The following is a 20,630-nucleotide window of genomic DNA, read 5'->3' as shown; positions in this document are numbered from 1 at the left end:
TGCCTGATTTCGTTTTACTCCCCCTGCTAAAGCAGTGACAACCAATCAGCTTCCAAAGGGGCGGAGTTAGTCAACACGCACATCTTCTGCAAAGTTGTTAAGATGACTGCTCAAACAAACTTTTGTTATATTATTTTAAGCATTGGGCCTGAAGTGTACAATAGTCATAGTTGCCGCCCAGGAGTAGTGGGAGTTTGAGCACAGAGCTTATTTTTGTATGTTTTTATTTGCTTTTGTATTACACAGCCATGTTACAGTGCTGCTGCCCAGCCCATGTGTTCCTTATTAAGGGTTAATAATTATGTAGAGGTTTAGAAAAATGCCCATCTCTGTCTCGTTGGAGACTTTTACCTGTTGGCTGAAGACAGCAAGGTGACTTGTTAGATTAGGACTCACCTAAAGAGCCTTGACGTGGCCAGTGATCTTACTCTCAAATAGCCATTGGAGTGATACTAAAAGTTATTTAACCCCTCAAGGACAGACGACGGATATATTCCCATTTATTCCAGAAGTTGTGTCATTAAGGGGTTAATTGTGCATAGGGATTTGGTATAATGTGCAATTCAAATTAAAGATTATATGTATTGTAATTATAGCTTTTGTATGTATTATTTTGTACTTCCATACCTTCATGGAAGTAGCTCTTTGTTTAGTAAACGTTCTACATTTTCTTTCGTCAAACTATAGCATTTGAAAAGGTGCTAAAGCAGACTGACCATTTCCTTTTTCAGTATATAATCAATAAAGAGAAAGCCAAGACAATCAGTAGAACTGCAGCAGATTTAGCTTACATGCAGCAAATCCAGAATCCACCACTAGGTGGCTCAATTTTTATCAAAGACAACAATATAGCCATTTACAATATAGCCCATTACAGAACAGTCAGCCGGTTACTTACAACCAAACATACATAATGATAACAGAAGGGACACAATGTGTTTGTATCACACTTCAAGTCACACGTCTTTGTAATATGTCCTACAGTTTTAAGGCAATTAGTAGAAAGACGCGAAAGACCAAGATATCGAAAATTCCACTTTTCTCTTAGTAGGCCAATATTGAACACATGTAACATGATAATAAGTGCGTAATAATTGACAATTGAAAGGTATACTACAATTAAGCAGATTTAACAAATATAAAATTTTACAAAAGCAAATTAATATAGGACTTTCATATGTTTCTTTTAGAAAATTCCTGGTTTGGGAGGGTTCCTACATATTGCGTCCCTTTAAAGCACACACGCACAAACAACAATATAAATATAGAAAGTTTGTCCCTTTTCAGATAAAAACTTAATGCTTTTCAGGCAGCTAAAGTACTTTAGGAGACTGGAGGTTTCCTTCAACTGAATCAGAAGCTGATAAAATATAAGGTTACCATAACCCAAACTTTGGGATATTCATTTTTTAGTCGTGTGCAACAGTAACACTTAAAGGAACACTCCAGACACAAAACACTTCAGTTTGCTAAAGTGCTTTATGTGTTTGGAGTCTGTTTGTTACAGTTCATATAAATTGCAGATTCTAATAGACACCAGTACTATTAGAATTGGGGGCAGAAATACCTCCCAGACTGTTCACAGAGCCAACAGAAGCAGAAGGTGCGCTGGGCTAGTTAGTGTGCGCCTGTCTTCCCACTTTTTCCAATGAGCTATACTTCAGCACATTGAGTAGCATTGAAAAGCCCCACTTGCAGCTTCTCAATGAGAAACCTCTGATTGGCGTATTCTCTGTCAGACTTAAATTGAGTTTTTTTGCAAGCTGTCTTCACATATACCCTCAAAGTAAAACATGCAGGGAAAGAAATACATTTGGGATATATCTTCTAAATTGTCAATAAAATCTAATGTTCAACTAAGTGCTGCTTTAAGGTGTCTCAACCTATGTGTACTAAGTAAAAATCAGACACATATCACAATTATTGTTGTGTGTGTGTTTTACACAGAAAGGTATATATGCACACTTTTTTAATATGGAAACTGGTTTTGACATATCAACTTGGTACCATCATTAGACACCTGAAGTCCTACAAAATTACCAGGACATGGATAAACCAAGATCACAAAATGTAGCTCCAGAGTTTGAGATCTCTCTTCTTACCTGCAGTCATCAAATGTTGATCCCGGGGAGGACAGTGCGAGCCTCTTGCGGAGCTCATCCCTTTCTCTTGTCACCTGGCGCAACTGCGACAATATAGTGTCCAACTTTTCACTCATGTGACGGCTATCAGCAGCAGAAGGTGGAGGAGAAGAGGGCTTATTGGTCGTACCTGGAAATGAAAGAGGCAGCAGGATCGAGCAGTTATACAAGAAGAGTTTTCGCATGCATTAAACTATAGTAATTTACTAGCTAGTTGAAAATCTGTCTACTTGTATGTATCCCAAACCCACCTGTGGAGCCTACAGTCAAAAGACATCAGGAGATAACAGAATGGTGATATAAAATAAACACTCCATGTTGATGAGAGTGTCCAGGTCCTGTGCACAATGAAAGACTTTCTACATTCCAACCGTCGACTTTAAGCATACACGTAGGATTCCCTCTTTTCTGTGGGCCCTCTTTCCGATATTCTTTGACAGTGTTAAGCAGACTGAAGGAGTTTTGCCCAACACAAACTGCACCCAATATCCTGCTTATTGACATTGTTATGGCAAACTATTTTAACTTTGTCCTAATTAATATTATTTTTTAAATTTACTATACACATTTGTTGGAATTCTCTTTTTCTGACTTTTTAGGAATTTTAATTTAGGAGCTCTGGTATTGGTTTACTTTATATTTCTCTATATTAACAAAATGTATCTAAACTTATTCAGCAACAGCAACTTACATACTCAGCAACCCCAAATAGTTTTTTCTTCCACCTGTATACCCTTTAACAGACTTTTACAATTTGTGATCCCAAAAGACTCTTCTGCTAAAGATTATTGTTCTGATGAACCTTGACAAAGACCCCTTGGGGTTGAAAAGTTGCTGTACACTTTCCCAGTAAATCTGCTTATTCCTTGAAACTTGTATTTCCATGTTCTGTCTTTCATCTGTCATTTAAGGTCTGGCCTACCTTGAGTCAGGGAGTGCGGTGTCCCTCTGTTTCATTTACTAAAGATTACTGTTCTAGTGACAAAATGTGTACATTTATGCTTTAAGAATTTCAATTAACAGGAAAAAAATAATAATTTTATAGTCCCGTATTCATACATATGCGGAAACATAGACATATGCTTAAAGGATCACTATAGGCACCCAGACCACTTCAGCTTAATGAAGTGGTCTGGGTGCCAGGTCCACCTAGGATTAACCCTTTCTGCTGTAAACATAGCAGTTTCAGAGAAACTGCTATGTTTACCTATAGGTTAATCCAGCCTCTAGTGGCTGTCACATTGACAGCCGCTAGAGGCGCTTCTCACTGTGATTTTCATAGTGAGAAGACGCCAGCGTCCATAGGAGAGCATTGAGAATGTTTTCCTATGAGACTGGCTGAATGCGTGCGCGGCTCTTGCCGCGCATGCGCATTCAGCAATTAACGGGGAAACTAGGAGGAGAGTCTCCAGCACTGAGGGAGCCCGGCGCTGGAGAAAGGTAGGTGTTTAACCCCTTCCTCTACATCCAGTCCGGTGGGAGTGGGACCCTGAGGGTGGGGGCAACCTCATGGCACTATATTGCCAGGAAAACGAGTTTTCCTGGCACTATAGTCTCCTTTAAGTAAGCAAATATATAGACACATATACACATCTGTTTGTCCACCCATTGTACAGCATGTAACGGTTCCCAGTTCTCCAGCATCTCCCAAATCCCAAGCTCCGTAGTGATTAGAAGTGTGAATATAGCTTCCAATCCCCCAAACATGGGCCTAGACTTTAGGAAGGGGTAAGATGATATGTTTAATCCAGGCTCAATTGCTTGCTTTTATACATTTCAGAGTGACAGCAAACATGCCCAGGACACACACACACAAAACAGGGTAATTCGTCCCCTGTGCCTGAGAGATAATTGAGTCTGGAACTGTACAAACTCAATTATCTATAGGCACAGAAAACACAATGTATAAAACACCCCAAAATACACATAAAAAACACGAAAACCCCACAAAAGTTACATCCCCTGATAGCCCAAATCTGGGTGACCAACATATCCAAAAATCACCCAGATCGGTTTAGGGTTTAGAGATTTCCATGCAAGTCAATTATTTGACCGACCGTGCACATGGTCAGCACATGGTCAGCTTTGGTAACATTAAAACAAAGTTTATACAGATTCCCGAACTGGGGAAGAGAATGGTTCCTGGGAAGGCAAAATAGGGTTTCCACCCCCCCTACCTGCCCCCAGAATTTTCAGCCCATCTCCCTGTTAAACACAGATGCCAAACTTTACGCCAAAATATATGCCCAACGGCTCGGACGATTGTTACCACAAGTGATTCACACGGACCAGGTGGGCTTCATAAAGGGTCTCCAATGGGGGGGGACAATACCAGGAAAATTATTTACAGTGCCCAGCGCCTAGGAAAGGGAACCATAGCGGTGGCGTTGGACGCCGAGAAGGCCTTTGACCGGCTGGGGTGGGAGTTCCTGGAGGCGGTCCTTGCTAAGTTCAGGACTCCGGAGGGCTTCATCTCAACGGTCAGGGCCCTATACAATAACCCCTCAGCCCAGGTCCTCAATGCAGGGTTTGTGTCAGACACCTTCCGTATCTCCAACGGCTCCCGCCAGGGTTGCCCATTATCTCCACTACTATATGTCATGGCCCTAGAGCCCTTGGCGGCTGCCATACGACAGCATCCCTCGATCCATGGAGTGCAGGTGGGAGACAGAGTATAAAGTGAACCTGTTTGCTGACGATATAATGTTGACTTTAACTCAACCACACGTCTCACTTCCTAACTTAGTAGCCACCATAACGGAATATGGGAAACACTTGTATTATAAGCTTAACATAGCCAAGACCCAAGCCATGAGACTTGGGATCCCTAAAGACAACCTGGCCAGACTCACCTCAGCCTTCCCCTTTGACTGGAGGTCCGACCACCTCACATTCCTGGGAATCAAAATCCCAGCCCAACTAGCCAAATTATTTAAGGACAACTACGCCACACTCCAAAGAAAATTCACGTCCACATTGGAGGGGTGGGAGGGTAAATATCTTTCCTGGGTAGGCAGAATAGCAGCCCTAAAAATGATGCTACTCCCTAAATTCCAATACCTCCTGCGAACCCTACCGATACCCCTGCCGAGGTCCTTCCTCAAGTCCATGCAAAGCCTACTGGCAAGATTCATATGGGAAAAAAAGAGGCACAGGCTGGCAATAACACTCATTCAACAGCCCGTTAGAACTGGGGGCCTGGGGGTACCTAACCTACACGCATACTATAGAGCAGCACAACTAATGGCAGTCAAAGTCGCCACGGCTGACGGGGACACTCCACAGTGGACCCGTCTGGAAGCCCACTGGGAGGGGAAACAAAAACTACGTAACCTGTTCTGGCTCCCCAAACACCTACGCCCACCACACATGGACCCCCTCCCGACCACGACCCCAACACTGAAAATATGGGATGAGGTCAAAGAAAAAGGGGGGACCCCAGAGGCTATCCCCAGGAACGCCCCAATATCTCTCCTGGCAGCCGGAATACCGACTTTTGACCCTGCGCCATGGAGGGAGGTTGCATCACAATTGACCATTTGTATCAGGCAGGGGAGTTGATGCCCTTCACGGCCCTCCAAACAAGATACCACTTACCAACCAGAGCCATATTCCAGTACCTACAACTGAAATCCTTCCTCATGGAGGCGCACACGCAGACCGCAGCAACCCCCCAGGACCGAGCGATAGAACACACGTGCCTAACCCTCAAACCCCCCACGAAAATACTCACGCATATACAACGCATTTCACAAAAACTAACCAAAAGAAAATGTGACACACCAAGAGGAATGGCACAAGGAACTAGGGCACATGTTCTCACTGGACCAATGGACAAGGGCTTACAATATACACAAGGGCAATACACTGTGCACCACACACTTTGAGACCATCAGAAAACTCCAATACAGGTGGTACCTAGTCCCGGAGAGGCAAGCACTGATATTCCCGGGCTCACCTAATGTATGCTGGAGATGTGGTACACACAGGGGGTCTATGACCCACGTATGGTGGTCATGCAGCGCCCTGCGACCATTCTGGGACGGGGCCCAAGCCCTGATACAGAGGTTGTTCGGAAGGGCATGGACCTTGCAGGTGGAGCAGTGTGTCCTTTTTATGTTACCCACGTCCTTAGACAAAATAGAAGAGCGACTGTTATTCCACCTGCTAATCTCATCAGTAACACTAATAGCCAGAGCCTGGAAATCCCAGGTGGCACCCACACTTGGGAATCTGATTATGCAAATTTCCCTGAACTGGAAATACGAACTCATGGCCAACAAACATCTCATTCCACGAAAACACACTAGCCAAGCCGGAGAGAGGTGAGAAAAATTTAGAGAGCAAGAGGCGGGTGGTGACACAGAGGGGTGATGTTGGGAGGTTCTAACCCAAAATTGAGCACTGATAGGGACAACTAACAGCGGAAAGGGACACATGGTAGTAATAGCCAGGTCGCATATTGGTGTTGGAAACACCGCAGCCAACAGATAGTAGGTAGCGTGGTGATGGGGATAGGATAGCCAACAATGCAGATCACCAGAGTTCCCTAGCAGACAACCACCGGAGATGTTTATGGTGAACTGTACAAATGGTATCTAGATGTTAAGCATGTGCAATACCCTAATATGTAATCATTGTACCTGCAATTTCCTCCCTTTCTCTTCTGTAGGCGCCAACCAATTGATATGGCAAAGAAAAATAAAACACTTTAAAAAAAAAAAAAAAAGGGTTTTTTGTCACTTAGCTGCCCCCCCAGTTCCATGGTACAGCATACCCGGGTATGACGGGTTGGCTTGGGGATGTCCGGTCAAGTTGGTTATTTTTAGCTCCGGAAAGTGACGAACCAGGGACGCCCAGGGGAAACCATTAATGGCGATTGGGGAGGTTTAACGCCCGAACAGGGTCTTTGCATATGGCCCATAGTCCGTGGGCAGGAGGCTAGCATCCACACTCCTCCAAGAGCCCGTGGCGAACGTCCAGGCAGAGGAGTGTTCGTCACACAGTGCTACGGAATTTGCTGGTGCTATATAAATAATAAAATATATACGCACCATATAATACATACATGTGGGCTATTGTTATGCTCCTGGATTCAGAAGTATACAGTACATTTTGTCATATGTATAGTTACTAAAATATACCTATGATACAGAGTTCAGATTAACATATTGACTGACGTGTTTGACAGATTACTGGTTACTACACTTGGGCATTTGTTTTCATAAAACATTTTTCCGAAAGACGAATGGATGAATACAAATTGAACGAATGAAATGAACTAATTTCTTTGGAAGAAATTTCGCCTATACAATTTGTTCATTTGTTACATTTGCAAGGAGGGAGCTACTGGCTTAGGGATCCCTCCTTGCAATATTTAAATATATAATTCCTTAATCCCAATTGGGATGGTAGTCAATATGACCCCCAGAGGAGAATAATACATTCTCCCTCCTAGTCACTAATCAAATAAAAGATGGCCATGGGTGGGGGCTTTTAGATAAAATTAACAGGGGGATAAAGTGTCCCACCAGCCACTACCAATGGTGGCAGGTAAGTCCTACCCCAGCCCACCCCATTGGTGGCAGGTGGGGGCCTTAAATAACAGGAGAGGCTCCTATTGTCCCCCCAGCCCTTACCCTTTGGTGGCAGTTGGGGGCCCTAAATAATAAGGGGGTAGATATTGCCCTAGCCAGTGACTAAGAGTCCCCAAGCCTCTAGTCAACCCCTCATTAAAACATTTTTTAATTTTTTTTTAAAGCAACCTACCTACTCCCGTCACGTTAGTAGTAGTAAGGAGTGCAATAAACATTATAAAGTGTGTGTCAAAACGCTCTGATTGATTGGATAAGCCAACAAATTAGAATGCTCAGACTTAAATTTCACGGTGTGGGAAAGCTTTATAAGGTCAGTCTGCATAGAGCACTTACAGATTGTTTTTATGCCTGTTTTTATTTTCTTGACGTGTTTTTTTTTTTTTTATTGGGTCCTTTCTTTATTTTAACAGTCGCTTGCGACCTTATAGAGTTTTTGTTTGGAAATTTTGGGGGTGAAGAAAAGCTGATGGAACACGAAATAACACATCTAATGGCAAATACAATTTATTTTTAATTTTACAGGTATTTTGTTTATTGCCCCCACTTACTATTATTCGGTGAGGGTGGTAGGTAGAGAATTTTTTATGTGGGGGGAGACTAAAAGCTTCGAAAAATTTTATGGTGTGGCAAAACGTCCACCCCCCTTATTATATAGAGCCCCCACTACCTGCCAATGGGTAGAGGCTGGGGGACGACGACAATAGGGGAATACCCCTTGTTATTTAGTGCCCCCGCTCTCTGCCAATGTGTGGAGACTGTGGGCACTATGTCCCACCTTACTGGATTAGTGACTGGACAGTCATTTGTTATAACAGCGTGCAGCCACTGTGGCAATCCCACAATGTTACAAATTTAGGAAATTATCTAATGCAAGATGCAGCCGCAGCACGCATTGGAATACTGAAATGAAAATAATGTTCACATTTTGGCCAAAAAAGAATGAGCAAATGGATGAAACTTTTCATCGAAATGTGTTTGGAGGAAATAAATGTTGGCACCAGCCAAGTCTACTGGATACTGCAGCTGTGATTTCGGTGGTGACTGTATGACCTTTGACTTCACATTTTTATTTTTGCTACAGTACGTTTTTCGTTCACAATAATGCTTAGGTTTTGGTAGATTTTCAATTGCAGTGACATTGTTCACACTTTGAACCTTCATACCTTATCCACCACCATGTTTTTATCATGCTGTGTACAGAGATTTTGTTGACATATCCAACGTAACACAAAAAGGAATAAGCATGATTCAGGTCATATCATTAAAAGGGAAAACCGAAATAATATATTGTATTTTAAAAAACGTGTTTAAGCACATTATCAGTGAAGACTTTGAACCTAACCCCATCCTACATGACAGTCAGTGCCTAAACAGAGTAATTACTTAAAGAACATCAGGTCTACTCACCTACACTGCTGAGTGAGCCACTGCTCTCAGAGTCCGACGGCATGGTGGTAAGAACACTGTAGGTGGAGCCTGTCAGGGGAAAGAGAAGAAAAGCCATTAAAGAACTACAACAGTTATCAGAGAAATCACAGAAGGTAGCACTCAATGACTCCATGAATCTAGGAGTTCAAGTAAGATTTGAGAAGATTCGGAAGGTTAATCACCCATTTGTGTCAATTGTTGGGAATTCAAAGTAAATTTAAAGGTTTAGGCCAAAAAACTGAATTTGAATAAAAAGAATCTCCAAGTCAGCTATTTTTATAGTTCAGCAATTTAAGAAGTTTGAATTTCACTTAGAATTCCCCAAAACTCATAATTTAGTTAATAAATCTTCAGGTTTTCAAGTGAATATGATGTACAAGACATAAACTTGGGAAATGGTGACAATGAATATGAATAAACCAGGGGACAGCTGGCTTCTTTTTTATCTGTAGGTCATTAATAAAAAAAAAAAAGAAAAGGATTGCCTTATTTGAAACCAAACTAATATTTTGCCCCACCAACCTTTATCAATTTTATATTAAAATGTGTTGTGCGAATACTCAAGGACAATAAAAAAAAAATAATAAAATAGATGTATTTAATAATGTTGTTGTTCGAGCTTTAAATTTAAACCCTACAACACCCTCCATACTGGTGACTGTGAGGGCGAAATTTCCCACTGCAATAAAAGTTAACTTGTTTTTGCTTAGTTATTTTTAAAAAACAATATGGAATATATGCATAGGATCAGTTTAAATATTTTCCAAAATCATTTTCTAAATATACTCAAACAGAAAACTTAATTGTTCACACTACACAGCGATAACGAGCAACTGTCACCTCAAAACAATTTTATTCATTTTTTTTTTTTTTTAGAATCCCTTCCCCCCCCCCCCCCCATCTAGTTTATTTTTAAAAAGTAATTCCTACCTTTAATAGCAACCAGGATTATGTCACATACAAAAAGGTATCTAATTTTTTTTTAAGTAAAAATAAATAAATTCCTTCCAAAAAGCGATGAAAGGATTATTCTATTAAAAATAGTTTTGAGGTGACAGTTATCATTTAAGTCACAAAGAGCCATGAACATTAAAGGGTCTCTCCAGTGCCAGGAAAACATATCCTGCAGTGCCCCTCTCCCTCCCACCCCCCATCCCATGTTGCTGAAGAGGTTAAAACCCCTTCAGTGACATACCTGAATCCAGTGCCGATGTCCCTCGGCGCTGCGTCAGGCTCCGCCCATGCTCCTCCGCCGACAGGGGAGACCTAATGCGCACCTAATGCGCATGCACAGCAATAGCCGCGAGTGCATTAGACCTCCCCATTATTGAATGCATAGCGTGAGGATGTCCCTGCGTCGTTTAAAACACTTCATGTTTTAAGAACCCGGAAGTCCCTCTAGTGGCTGTCTGATAGAGGAGGAGTTAACCCTGCAAGGTAATTATTGCAGTTTATAAAAACTGCAATAAATTACACTTGCAGGGTTAAGGGTGATAGGAGTTGGCACCCAGACCACTCCAATTGGCAGAAGTGGTCTGGGTGCCTGGAGTGTCCCTTTAAGCGGTGGATCCCTTCTCTACAAATAGGGTTATCCTCTCTACTCAAATTGCACTCAAATAGTGAGTTTCCTGCATTTAAACGATATGCTTGCACAGTGCAGAATTACTCATACACAATCTCCACATTTTGTACAAAAAGGCAGTCTGAAGTAGATTTAAAATGAACCATCAGTCCAGGTCAAATGTAGTTGATAAACAGTCAGGTTTTGAAATATCACTAAGCCTGATAGTTCAGTAGGTCGTTAGGTGGAATACAGACTTTACTGAGTTTTAGCAGAGGTGAAAGACTTCTTACAGAACTCATTTTATGATCATGGATATACAGATTATTACATTCTAGTTTTAACCCTGTATATGACAGAGTAAAGAGATACATTATCGCACAGGTCACTGGCAACAATTATGGTTATTCAAAACCCAACCACTTCCAGTGTGCGCTCCTGAATAGACGTCATGTTCTTTAGTCACTTTTATTATGTCTATAATGCTCATTAAGGTTTGCACACCCAGAGGTGAAAGGGTTACAGACAGCAGTACAATGACAGCGCACTTTGGACACAACAAAACAAAAGCATTGTTGTTAATCTGTGGTGAAACCTGTCAGCCCAGGTGTGCTGTATTGTAGTGTGTGACGTCAGAGGTGTAATGTTACAGGGCCTTTGCTAATATAGTCCGGGAAAAGGCTAGGTTTATGTGAGCGGAGATTTAATAGGGAGGGAGGCAACTAGAGTGAAAGGCAAAGGTAGGGTAGAAACAGAGGAGCCCAGATGAAAATAGAAAAAAAAATACAGGAAAAGAAACAGATTTGCAAGTGAAATTAGAAGAGAAAATCTAGTATATAGAGACAAGTCATGGAGGGTAAAGGGGAGCAATATATACAATAAAAGGAGGAGCATAAGAAACACATTTAAGAAATATAGTTGGGGACACCGGTGTTAAATGGAGACAGATAGAATGGATTAAAGAAAAATACGAAATTAAAAGCCGGGATTGTGGGTTTTGTAAAAAAAGATATAAAATGAAGGATGAGTAACAAGAAAAGGTGAAAAACATTTTGAAATAGCTTAAAGGATTCAGATTACAAGGGCCATAGAACTGGGGTTCAGAAAGGCAAGGCAGAGGTACAGACAATAGAATGAATAGGGTTAGGGTGGAGAAAGATAGGGGGCCCAGTTAAGGACAGAGGAAAATTAAAGTTAGTAAGTGAAGTGAACTAGGGCAACAAGTGTCAGGCAGAAAACATGGGTTTTGTGGAAGTAAAGTTAAGTCATCTGGGGCGATAAGTAAATAATATTTTAAATAAAAGTAAACAGGAGATAGATATTGGTTGAAAGAGAGCACAGAACAGGATACCAGACACGTCAGTGGAGTGTTTCCAGCAGGAAACATACAGACTATAAAGAACTTAAAGAGACACTGTAGTCATTTGAACCACCAAAATATAGTCAGGCCCTGCAGGCTTTTTAACCCCTTAAGACCGCAGCCAAATGTACAAGTTGTGATCCAAAAAAAACGTAAACAAAACCTGGCATTTGCGCTACATGTCTGTCCAACCGTAATTCACTTCTTTCATATTAAATGCACCCACACTACTTATATATCATTTTATTCAGGGGAAACAGGGCTTTCGTTTAACATCAAATATTTAGGTATGGAACATAATTTAATATGAAAAAAATATTACAAAAATGGGAGAAAAGATTTTTTTAAATTTTTTTAGTTCTACGTGACATTCTAACTGTGAATGTCATAATACTGTTTGCTTTTACTGCAATACAATACACATATTTGTATTCAGCGATGTCTCACGTGTAAAACAGTAACCCCTATGTACAGGTTTTATGGTGTTTTGGGAAGTTACAGGGTCAAATATAGCATGTTACATAATTCATTTTTTTCACATTGAAATTCGCCAGATTGGTTACGTTGCCTTTGAGACCATATGGTAGCCCAGAAATAAGAATTACCCCCATGATGGCATACCATTTGCAAAAGTAGACAACCCAAGGTATTGCAAAGGTCTTTTTTAGTAGCCACTTGGTCACAAACACTGGCCAAAGTTAGTGTTAATATTTGAAAATGCAAAAAACTAATTTGAACGCAAATTTTGGCCAGTGTTTGTGACTAAGTGGCTACTAAAAAAAAAAAACATACCCTATTTGCAATACCCTGGGTTGTCTACTATTGCAAATGGTATGCCATCATGGGGATAATTTTCATTCCTGGGCTACCATACGGTCTCAAAGGCAACCTGGCGAATTTTAATGTGAAAAAACTGAAACGCAAACCTTATATTTGACTCTGTAACTTTTGAAAACACCATAAAACCTGTACATGAGGGGTACTGTTATACTCAGGAGACTTCGCTGAACACAAATATTAGTGTTTCAAAACAGTAAAACGTATCACAACAATTATATCGTCAGTGTAAGTGCCATTTTTGTGTGAAAAATGCAAAAAATTTCACTGTCACTGACGATATCGTCGTTGTAATATATTTTACTGTTTTGAAACACTAATATTTGTGTTCAGCGAAGTCTTCCGAGTAAAACAGTACCCCCCATGTACAGGTTTTATGGTGTCTTGGAAAGTTACAGGGTTAAATATAGTGCTAGCAAATTAAATTCCCTATAGTTTCAGCATGGGTTGTCAGGCAGGTCCCGCTAATTGTAATTAATAAAATGACCTAATTATGTAAAATTATTACATAAATATATGCGTAGAATTATTATATATATATATAGGTGTGTATATATATATATATGTGTGTGCATATATATGTATATAATTTTTTTATTATTTTTATTTATATATAGGTATATATTTAGTGATATATATGTATATACTTATGTATATAGATATATATATTATTTCGTTCTACATGTATTTTGATATCAATATATATATTAATTTTAAAATACAGTTAGAACAAAATTACGCATGTTTATATATTTTTTATCTATTTATTTTGTATTATTTTTTTTATTTTATTTTTTAACGTATTTATATATTTATTTATTTTTTATTATATATAAATATATATATATAATAAAAATTATATATATATTTAATCAATATCATTGTACGTGTATTTTGATATTAATATATATATATATAATTATGTATATATTAATATTAAAATACATGTAGACAGTGTATGTATATTTATGTGTATATGTGTATATATATATATACTTAGATCATATATATAATAAATATATATATGATCTAAGTATATATAATCTTATTTTTACACTGTTTTAACGGATTTTATTTGAATTTCAGACAGCAGGGGGAGTACCTGTCATTCCAGGCACTCCCCCTGCTGGCACTGCCTTGGACGGCTATGCCGTCCATGTGATCGCGGGGTCCTCGCAAGGACCTCGCGATCACATGGCCCTGGGGGGCCGAAGAGGACGGAGGGGGACTCCCTGGGCTCCCAGGTAAGTCCCCCATACCGCGATCGCCGGCGTGGGATCGCCAGCGACCGGGTAAGTACATAAGATCGCAGGACGTTCTATGCCGCCCTGCGGATTTTAGAGCCATCTAAATAAGGACGGCATAGAACGTCCTGCGGTCTTAAGGGGTTAATGTAAACACTGCCTTATCAGAGAAACGTCAGGGTTTACATTACTGTCTATGGACACCTCCAGTGCCCATGGAGATGCATTAAGTCAATGCATCTCTATGAGGAGATGTTGATTGGCGCAGAGCTGTGTTTTGCTGCGCATGCACACTAGCCTCCCACTGCTTTCCTATGGGAAAGCATTTGATTGGCTGAGATTATCAAGTCTGATGATCTCAGCCAAGACGGCGGGACGGAGCCAGCCCCGACCGGACCCGGGCCACGCTGGGGTGGGTAAATCACCTTTTAAACTTGAGGTTATTTAGACCCATAGTGTCAGAAATACACATTAGTATAGTGTTCCTTTAAGTGTTAATAAATCTGTGAAGCTGGGTCCAACCAAGGGGGGTCTGCAGTTAAACTTTTCCTGCAGCAAAGGACCTGAAGTTTGCATCACATTATTCCTGAAACCCCACTCAATATTCTGCTTTCAAAAAATCAGGGATTAGCATAGATCCACTGACCTGTGAGTGAAACCCCCTAGTGTAATGTCTGCATAAATAATGCCACTTACACTACCTCCCCTGTACTGTAATGTTACCTGCAAAAGGCCAAGTGCACCTATAAATGCTGAATATGTAAACTATAATTCATATAGAATGAGCTGATCAATAATATACTTTACACAGGCAAGCAAGATTGCAAATTCAGCTATTTATAGAAGATACGTAGAGATGTGAACCGAATCAATATACCCAAATTGTACTCTTGTTAGCAAATATATAAAACATAACATTAATTTAATAAACCATGCCACGTTCAGGTATGGTTCCAGTTGTATGTTGCATAGAAGCTTGGTGTGCACACCATGTAAGCTCATTCATGATACACATGTATTCTGAGAAATACTGAAAGCATACTGGGTTAGGCACACAGCCATATTGACGCATGCTCTAAATATGCTAATGTGTTAGCTTTTCTATTTTTACATATTATGTAACATCATTGACACGGATCTAGGTAATTTACAAATCATTTCTTAAAGGGAAATGTACTAGGTTTACTTGCGCCTTACATATAACATATGTATCTGTGAACTGTAAAATATAAAATTAAAGGGACACAATAGTCACCCAGACCACTTCAGCTCAATGAAGTGGTCTGGGTGTCAGGTCCCTCTAGGGTTAACCCTGCCTGATGTAAACATAGCAGTTTCTGAGAAACTGCTATGTTTACATCTGGGGTTAAGCCAGCCTCTAAAGGCTGTCTTGAATACGCGCGCGGCAGTGCCGCGCATGCGCATTTGGCGCCGGTGACGTCAGACAAGGATGGTGACGTCAGCGGTGGAGGAGAGGTAAGGGAGCCTGGCGGGGAAAAAGCTGAGGGGGACCCCGCAGGAGGGGGACCCTGAGGGTGGGGGCACCCTCAGGGTACTATAGTGTCAGAAAAACCAAGCGGTTTTCCTGACACTATAGTGTCCCTTTAAATTTTAAATCAAGCATCTTTATCTTACAACTGGCGGCCTCCACTCAAGATCCATGTCAATCATTGTTATCAGCCATGTCCTTTAACATGGTAGCCAGCATTAAAGGAACACTATAGTCACCAGAACAACTACAGCATATTGAATTTGTTCTGGTGAGTAGAATCATTATCTTCAGGCTTTTTGATTTAAACAGTGTCTTTTCAGAGAAAATGCAGTGTTTACATTACAGCCTTGGAATAGCTCCACTGGCCACTCCTCAGACGGCTGTTAGAGATCCTTCCTGGGTCATGGCTGCCTAAAATGCATCCAAATATTCAGTATCTCCTCACTCTGCATGCAGACACTGAACTTTCCTCATAGAAATGCATTGATTCAATTCATCTCTATGGGGAGATGCTGATTGGCCAGGGCTGTGTTCGAATTGTGCTGGCTCTGCCCCTGATCTGCCTCTTTGTCAGTCTCAGCCAATCCTATGGGGAAGCATTGTGATTGGATCAGGCTACCACTTCTGCTGATGTCAGCAGGCAGTGGGCTGGTCAAAAGGAAACAGGGACAGAGCCAGCAGCTTCAGGCTTGAATACAAGCAGATTTACCATATTTAGGGAGGCATGAGGGGACCAGGGTGGCTAGATGGTAGTTTTAACCCTATAGGGTCAGAAATACATGTTTGTGTTCCTGACCCTATAGTGCTTCACAATGATGCATGCTCTAAATATGCTAATGTGTTAGCATTCCTATTTTTAGGGAAATGTAGTATGTTGCGCCTTTCATATAACAAATATGTATCTGTGAAAAATAAAATTTTATATTAAAATCAAGCATCTTTATCTTACAGATGCTGTAAGATCCATGTCAATCATGGTTATCAGCCATGTCTTTTAACAAGGCAGCCAGCATTAAGAAAGCATACAGAGGATAGGATTAATGAAACCTTTACAATTTCTCTCCTCCTCATTTACATTGTGTGCCTTGACCGAGTTGGATTATTGTGTTAATTGCTAAACCTTTAATATAAACTTAAAAAGTAAACAAAGTATCACAAGGTAAAGGGGTTAACATATGTCACAGGTGATTTTTAATGTTTTAGTTTATGGTGTAATATTTAAAGATGTGAGGGTTAATCTTTGAAGTTTTTTTTTGTTTGTTTGTTTGTTTGTTTTTTAATTGGATCCACAATTTATTATTCCAGCCAATATATCACGAATCCTTCATCAATGAAAAACTGAATAAAAAGGAACTCCTGAATACTGCCTATTCTAGAGCAGAGCATATTTTTGAGCCTCGCATTTATTAATACTTGCTACAACCAAGCAACATATATCCTCCAAGGAGCTGGACTGATCAGTACATTCACTGCTCAGTACATTGAATATCTCCAGTGTCCAGTGATTAGTGGGGGTTCCAAGGAACCAACTTTGGTGAAACTCACCTGACAATTACAGGTGTCTTCAGGGAGCTGAGCATATTTAGGGTTATGGTTTTAGTCCATTTAACAACTTTGGACAATTGCAAGGAAATGACCCAGTATCATGTTAATCAAATACAAGGATATGGACATTATTGATAGTTTTAATCTCAGACCAAGGTATAAGTTACAACCTATTGTATGATAATTGACATGATAAATGGTTGCTGGTGAGCTACTGAAATGGTCAAGGTGATCCCAACATCAATGTTCTGATACAGGTGCCATTATCAATTTGTTGTAGGCCCTATTTCATACATTAAGCAGTCAAATTTGGCAATCAAAATCCTTCTGAAGAGAAGTCTCTTAAACATTAACTGCACCATTAGATACTTTGTAAATTAAATTAACACCAAAAATAACTTCATATTCCACTGAAAACACTAACAATTAACCAATACCCTGAAAAATATAAATGATAAATAAAATAAAATGCTTGAAGTGTTTGGACATAAGAAGAACACCTAAACCACAGAGGTTTATGATGTCTACAAGAAACAAATGTATTCAAAAGGATCTCTCATAAATTAATTCAAGCAAATAAAGTATATACAATGTAACAAAGTAGCATAGTAAAATGGATATCAAAAAATGCAAATGTACATTATAAATAAAATCTGAACACATTTAAAGCATTAGTGATGATTTAAAAGACAACAAATTAATGGCACATGTCACCCGTTACATACCCTTCTCCCAAAATCGGCATCCCATGTATCTGGCCGGTGGAAAGGGTATAAAGGGAGAAAGGTCAGAGTATGGGAGAGATTACACGCAGAACGCCTGCCAATCACAACAAGCCAGCCCACTGAGAGTAGACCATCCAATGAACACTAACAGGACTCTAAAATCAAGGATGTTACGCCGAAATGAGAATAATTGGAAGGCCTGCTATTATCTTTACTGCACAATCTATGAATATCAATTCTGAGGTCGAGTGGTTTATTTTGTGACATTTTTGGAATGTGATAGTGTTAAAATACCGGGCAATATTCTGAAACCATTCTCGATCGAAGAGGCTAGAATGTAATTTACTTCCAATTTGCAAATGGCAACTGTTGGCATAGTTCTTTCAGAATATTGTGGGGTTGTTTTGTTTAAATCCCTTAAAGGCAATCATCCCATGAAAAGCTATCATGAAAGTAATCAATTAGCTCCTGGTACAGAATTACGATGAAAAAATTCAATAGAACTAAAGTGTCAAAGGTATAACCATCCCAAATTGAGAAAGTGCTACATCAAACAACAAAGCACATATTTGCATTCACTGCTGCTGATTATAAATGGTAAAGTAAGCTATTTAGCCACTGGATATGCAGTACGGCCAAAAAAACAACAGGTTAGACACGTAAAACTGTACCTATTTTTACTAAATACACAAGCAATGGCATAATAACACATGCCATATACAGTTAACACCATCACTATAAATCAGTACTGTAACATTGAGTAATATAATTGTGTTAGATGACAGGTTTATGTTAAACATGCAATATTTTAGTAAGCAATCTGAATTTCACAATATTTTTCAACACCTCTCTTGGCAGATATTACAATTCTACCATAATGGTGTTAAGGTCTTGTTAACTGATTTTTAGAAGGGACAGTGGTTTGCATACAAGTTTACTTGACTTTCAAAATAATAAAGGGCATGGCTTTCTTTTCACTTATCCTTCTTTTATCACAGATTCAAGAAGCACAAAAGGAGTGGAACAACTCCTGGTGCAGTTCATCTGGGTTCGATAGTACTGAAGGACCTCGAAATCAAGCAACTCTTAGGTGTTCTCTACTCTTGTTGATATTTTCCTCTAATTTGAATTTCATTGCTTTTTGTTTTTTTTTAGATTGCTTAACGTTTGAGCAGGATCCTTATCAACCTATTGTTCCTGTAAGATTTTGTAATAGTCTAATTTTTTGTTAAATATCTCCTTTATAATATCGTAAAGCGCTGTGGAGTAAGTTGGCACTACCTAGATGCCAATAATAATAATAATAATAATAATAATAATAATAATAATAATAATAAGATGATCCCAAGTCCCACCTGGTCATCATTAATCCAGAGGTTTAACCAGTTGATCAAGGTAATTGTTGAAGTCAACAAAACAACTGGTATTACATGCACACTGAGCAGTTAAGGGAAGGGAACATATATAAATAATGCAGGTTATAAGGAGGCTGGAAGGGTTTTTAGGCAAGAGGGATGGAGGAAAAATAAACGCTTCCCATTGCAGGTGCTACAAGGGTAGAAACTCAATAAGTCTGTCGCCAGCACGTTGACAACAGCAATATTTTTTGCACAGAATTGACATTAGGCAGGCTGGAACAGAGGCCTTAACAAGGCCGGAACAATCATCTGGGGTTCCTATATCTCTTGCGCAGAGAGAGTCAGCCTGCATTTCAGTGAGCAAAAACCAGCTTTAGATCTGAGTGGGGACCCACCGAAGGGCCGGCTACTTGAGCTGTTGTCCATTTTTAGTATGCTCCTGCACCTTAGATTTTTTTGCTCTCCCCAGGCTGCCTAAATCACCTGTGTTGAGTGTGTAACTAGCCGCCGGCACACAAGTGCAAATATGTCTGGATGTTTCAAAGACAAGCGCTGCACATACAGACTCCTACAATCATGATCACTTCTAAAAGCATAAGTGGTCCTGGTGGTTGAATGAACTATTTAAACTAGTTTGCTGTGTCACTGATAATGTTCCAGCACTACTGTGAAACCTAACACTAGCTAGATATGGGTACTGATGGGGTTAAAGCGTGTTGATCCTACCAACAAAAAAATAAATTTGGCTTTCTACTACAGTTGATAAACCTGAAAAGTGCCATGTTTATACATCCTTTTTTTTTTGTCAGACAGATTGAAGAAGGAACATCTGCTACATGCTTGGATCGATTACTGTTGACTAAATAATAATATTACAATATCAGTTATATTTGTCCATAAGTATGAACACGGTGAGCATTAGAGAGCAAATTTTTGTTTTCCTTTTCAAAAGTATATCTAGATCATCTTTTTAGCTCTCGCAGCTATACCAACGTAGACTTGGCAGAAATGGTATAAGGAGCGCAATATGAGGTTGAACATAATGGTAATAGGTTAGTCTGGTGTGGGATTACCATCTAAACAAAACCAATTGGTTGAAAGGGTCACTCTAAACACCATCATACCTATGGTGCATATGACATCTTAGATCTACTCTCATTTCTGGGAATGGCTTAAAAATTGCATAATTTTCTTTTAAAAATGGCTGCAGACGAATCTTAATAGGAGCTAGGGAACCAGAGGTTTAATATGAATTGATATCAAGACAACCGATCCATGGACATAGGCACAAAGACTAGAAAGAGTTCGGAACAAAAGCAAGACTAACTTGTCCAGTATGGCA

General features: G+C 39.8%; 1 protein-coding gene across 4 annotated transcripts in view; it reads right to left on the bottom strand.

Annotated features, from left to right (window-relative positions):
• DLG5 (discs large MAGUK scaffold protein 5) overlaps window positions 1–20,630 on the bottom strand; it is a 95,754-nt gene that overhangs the window by 59,554 nt on the left and 15,570 nt on the right. For all 4 annotated transcript variants that reach the window (XM_063434200.1, XM_063434201.1, XM_063434202.1 and 1 more), the window contains exons 2-3: window positions 9,146–9,214; window positions 2,103–2,271 (exon numbers count right to left, since the gene is read on the bottom strand). In XM_063434200.1, coding sequence (XP_063290270.1) covers window positions 2,103–2,271; window positions 9,146–9,214 — 238 coding nt within the window. The remainder of the gene's footprint in view (window positions 1–2,102; window positions 2,272–9,145; window positions 9,215–20,630) is intronic.

Source organism: Pelobates fuscus, chromosome 10 (genome assembly GCF_036172605.1).
Source record: "Pelobates fuscus isolate aPelFus1 chromosome 10, aPelFus1.pri, whole genome shotgun sequence".
Lineage (NCBI taxonomy): Eukaryota > Metazoa > Chordata > Amphibia > Anura > Pelobatidae > Pelobates > Pelobates fuscus.
The sequence above is the reverse complement of the archived record's forward strand: the minus strand, read 5'-3'. Positions and strand labels throughout refer to the sequence as shown.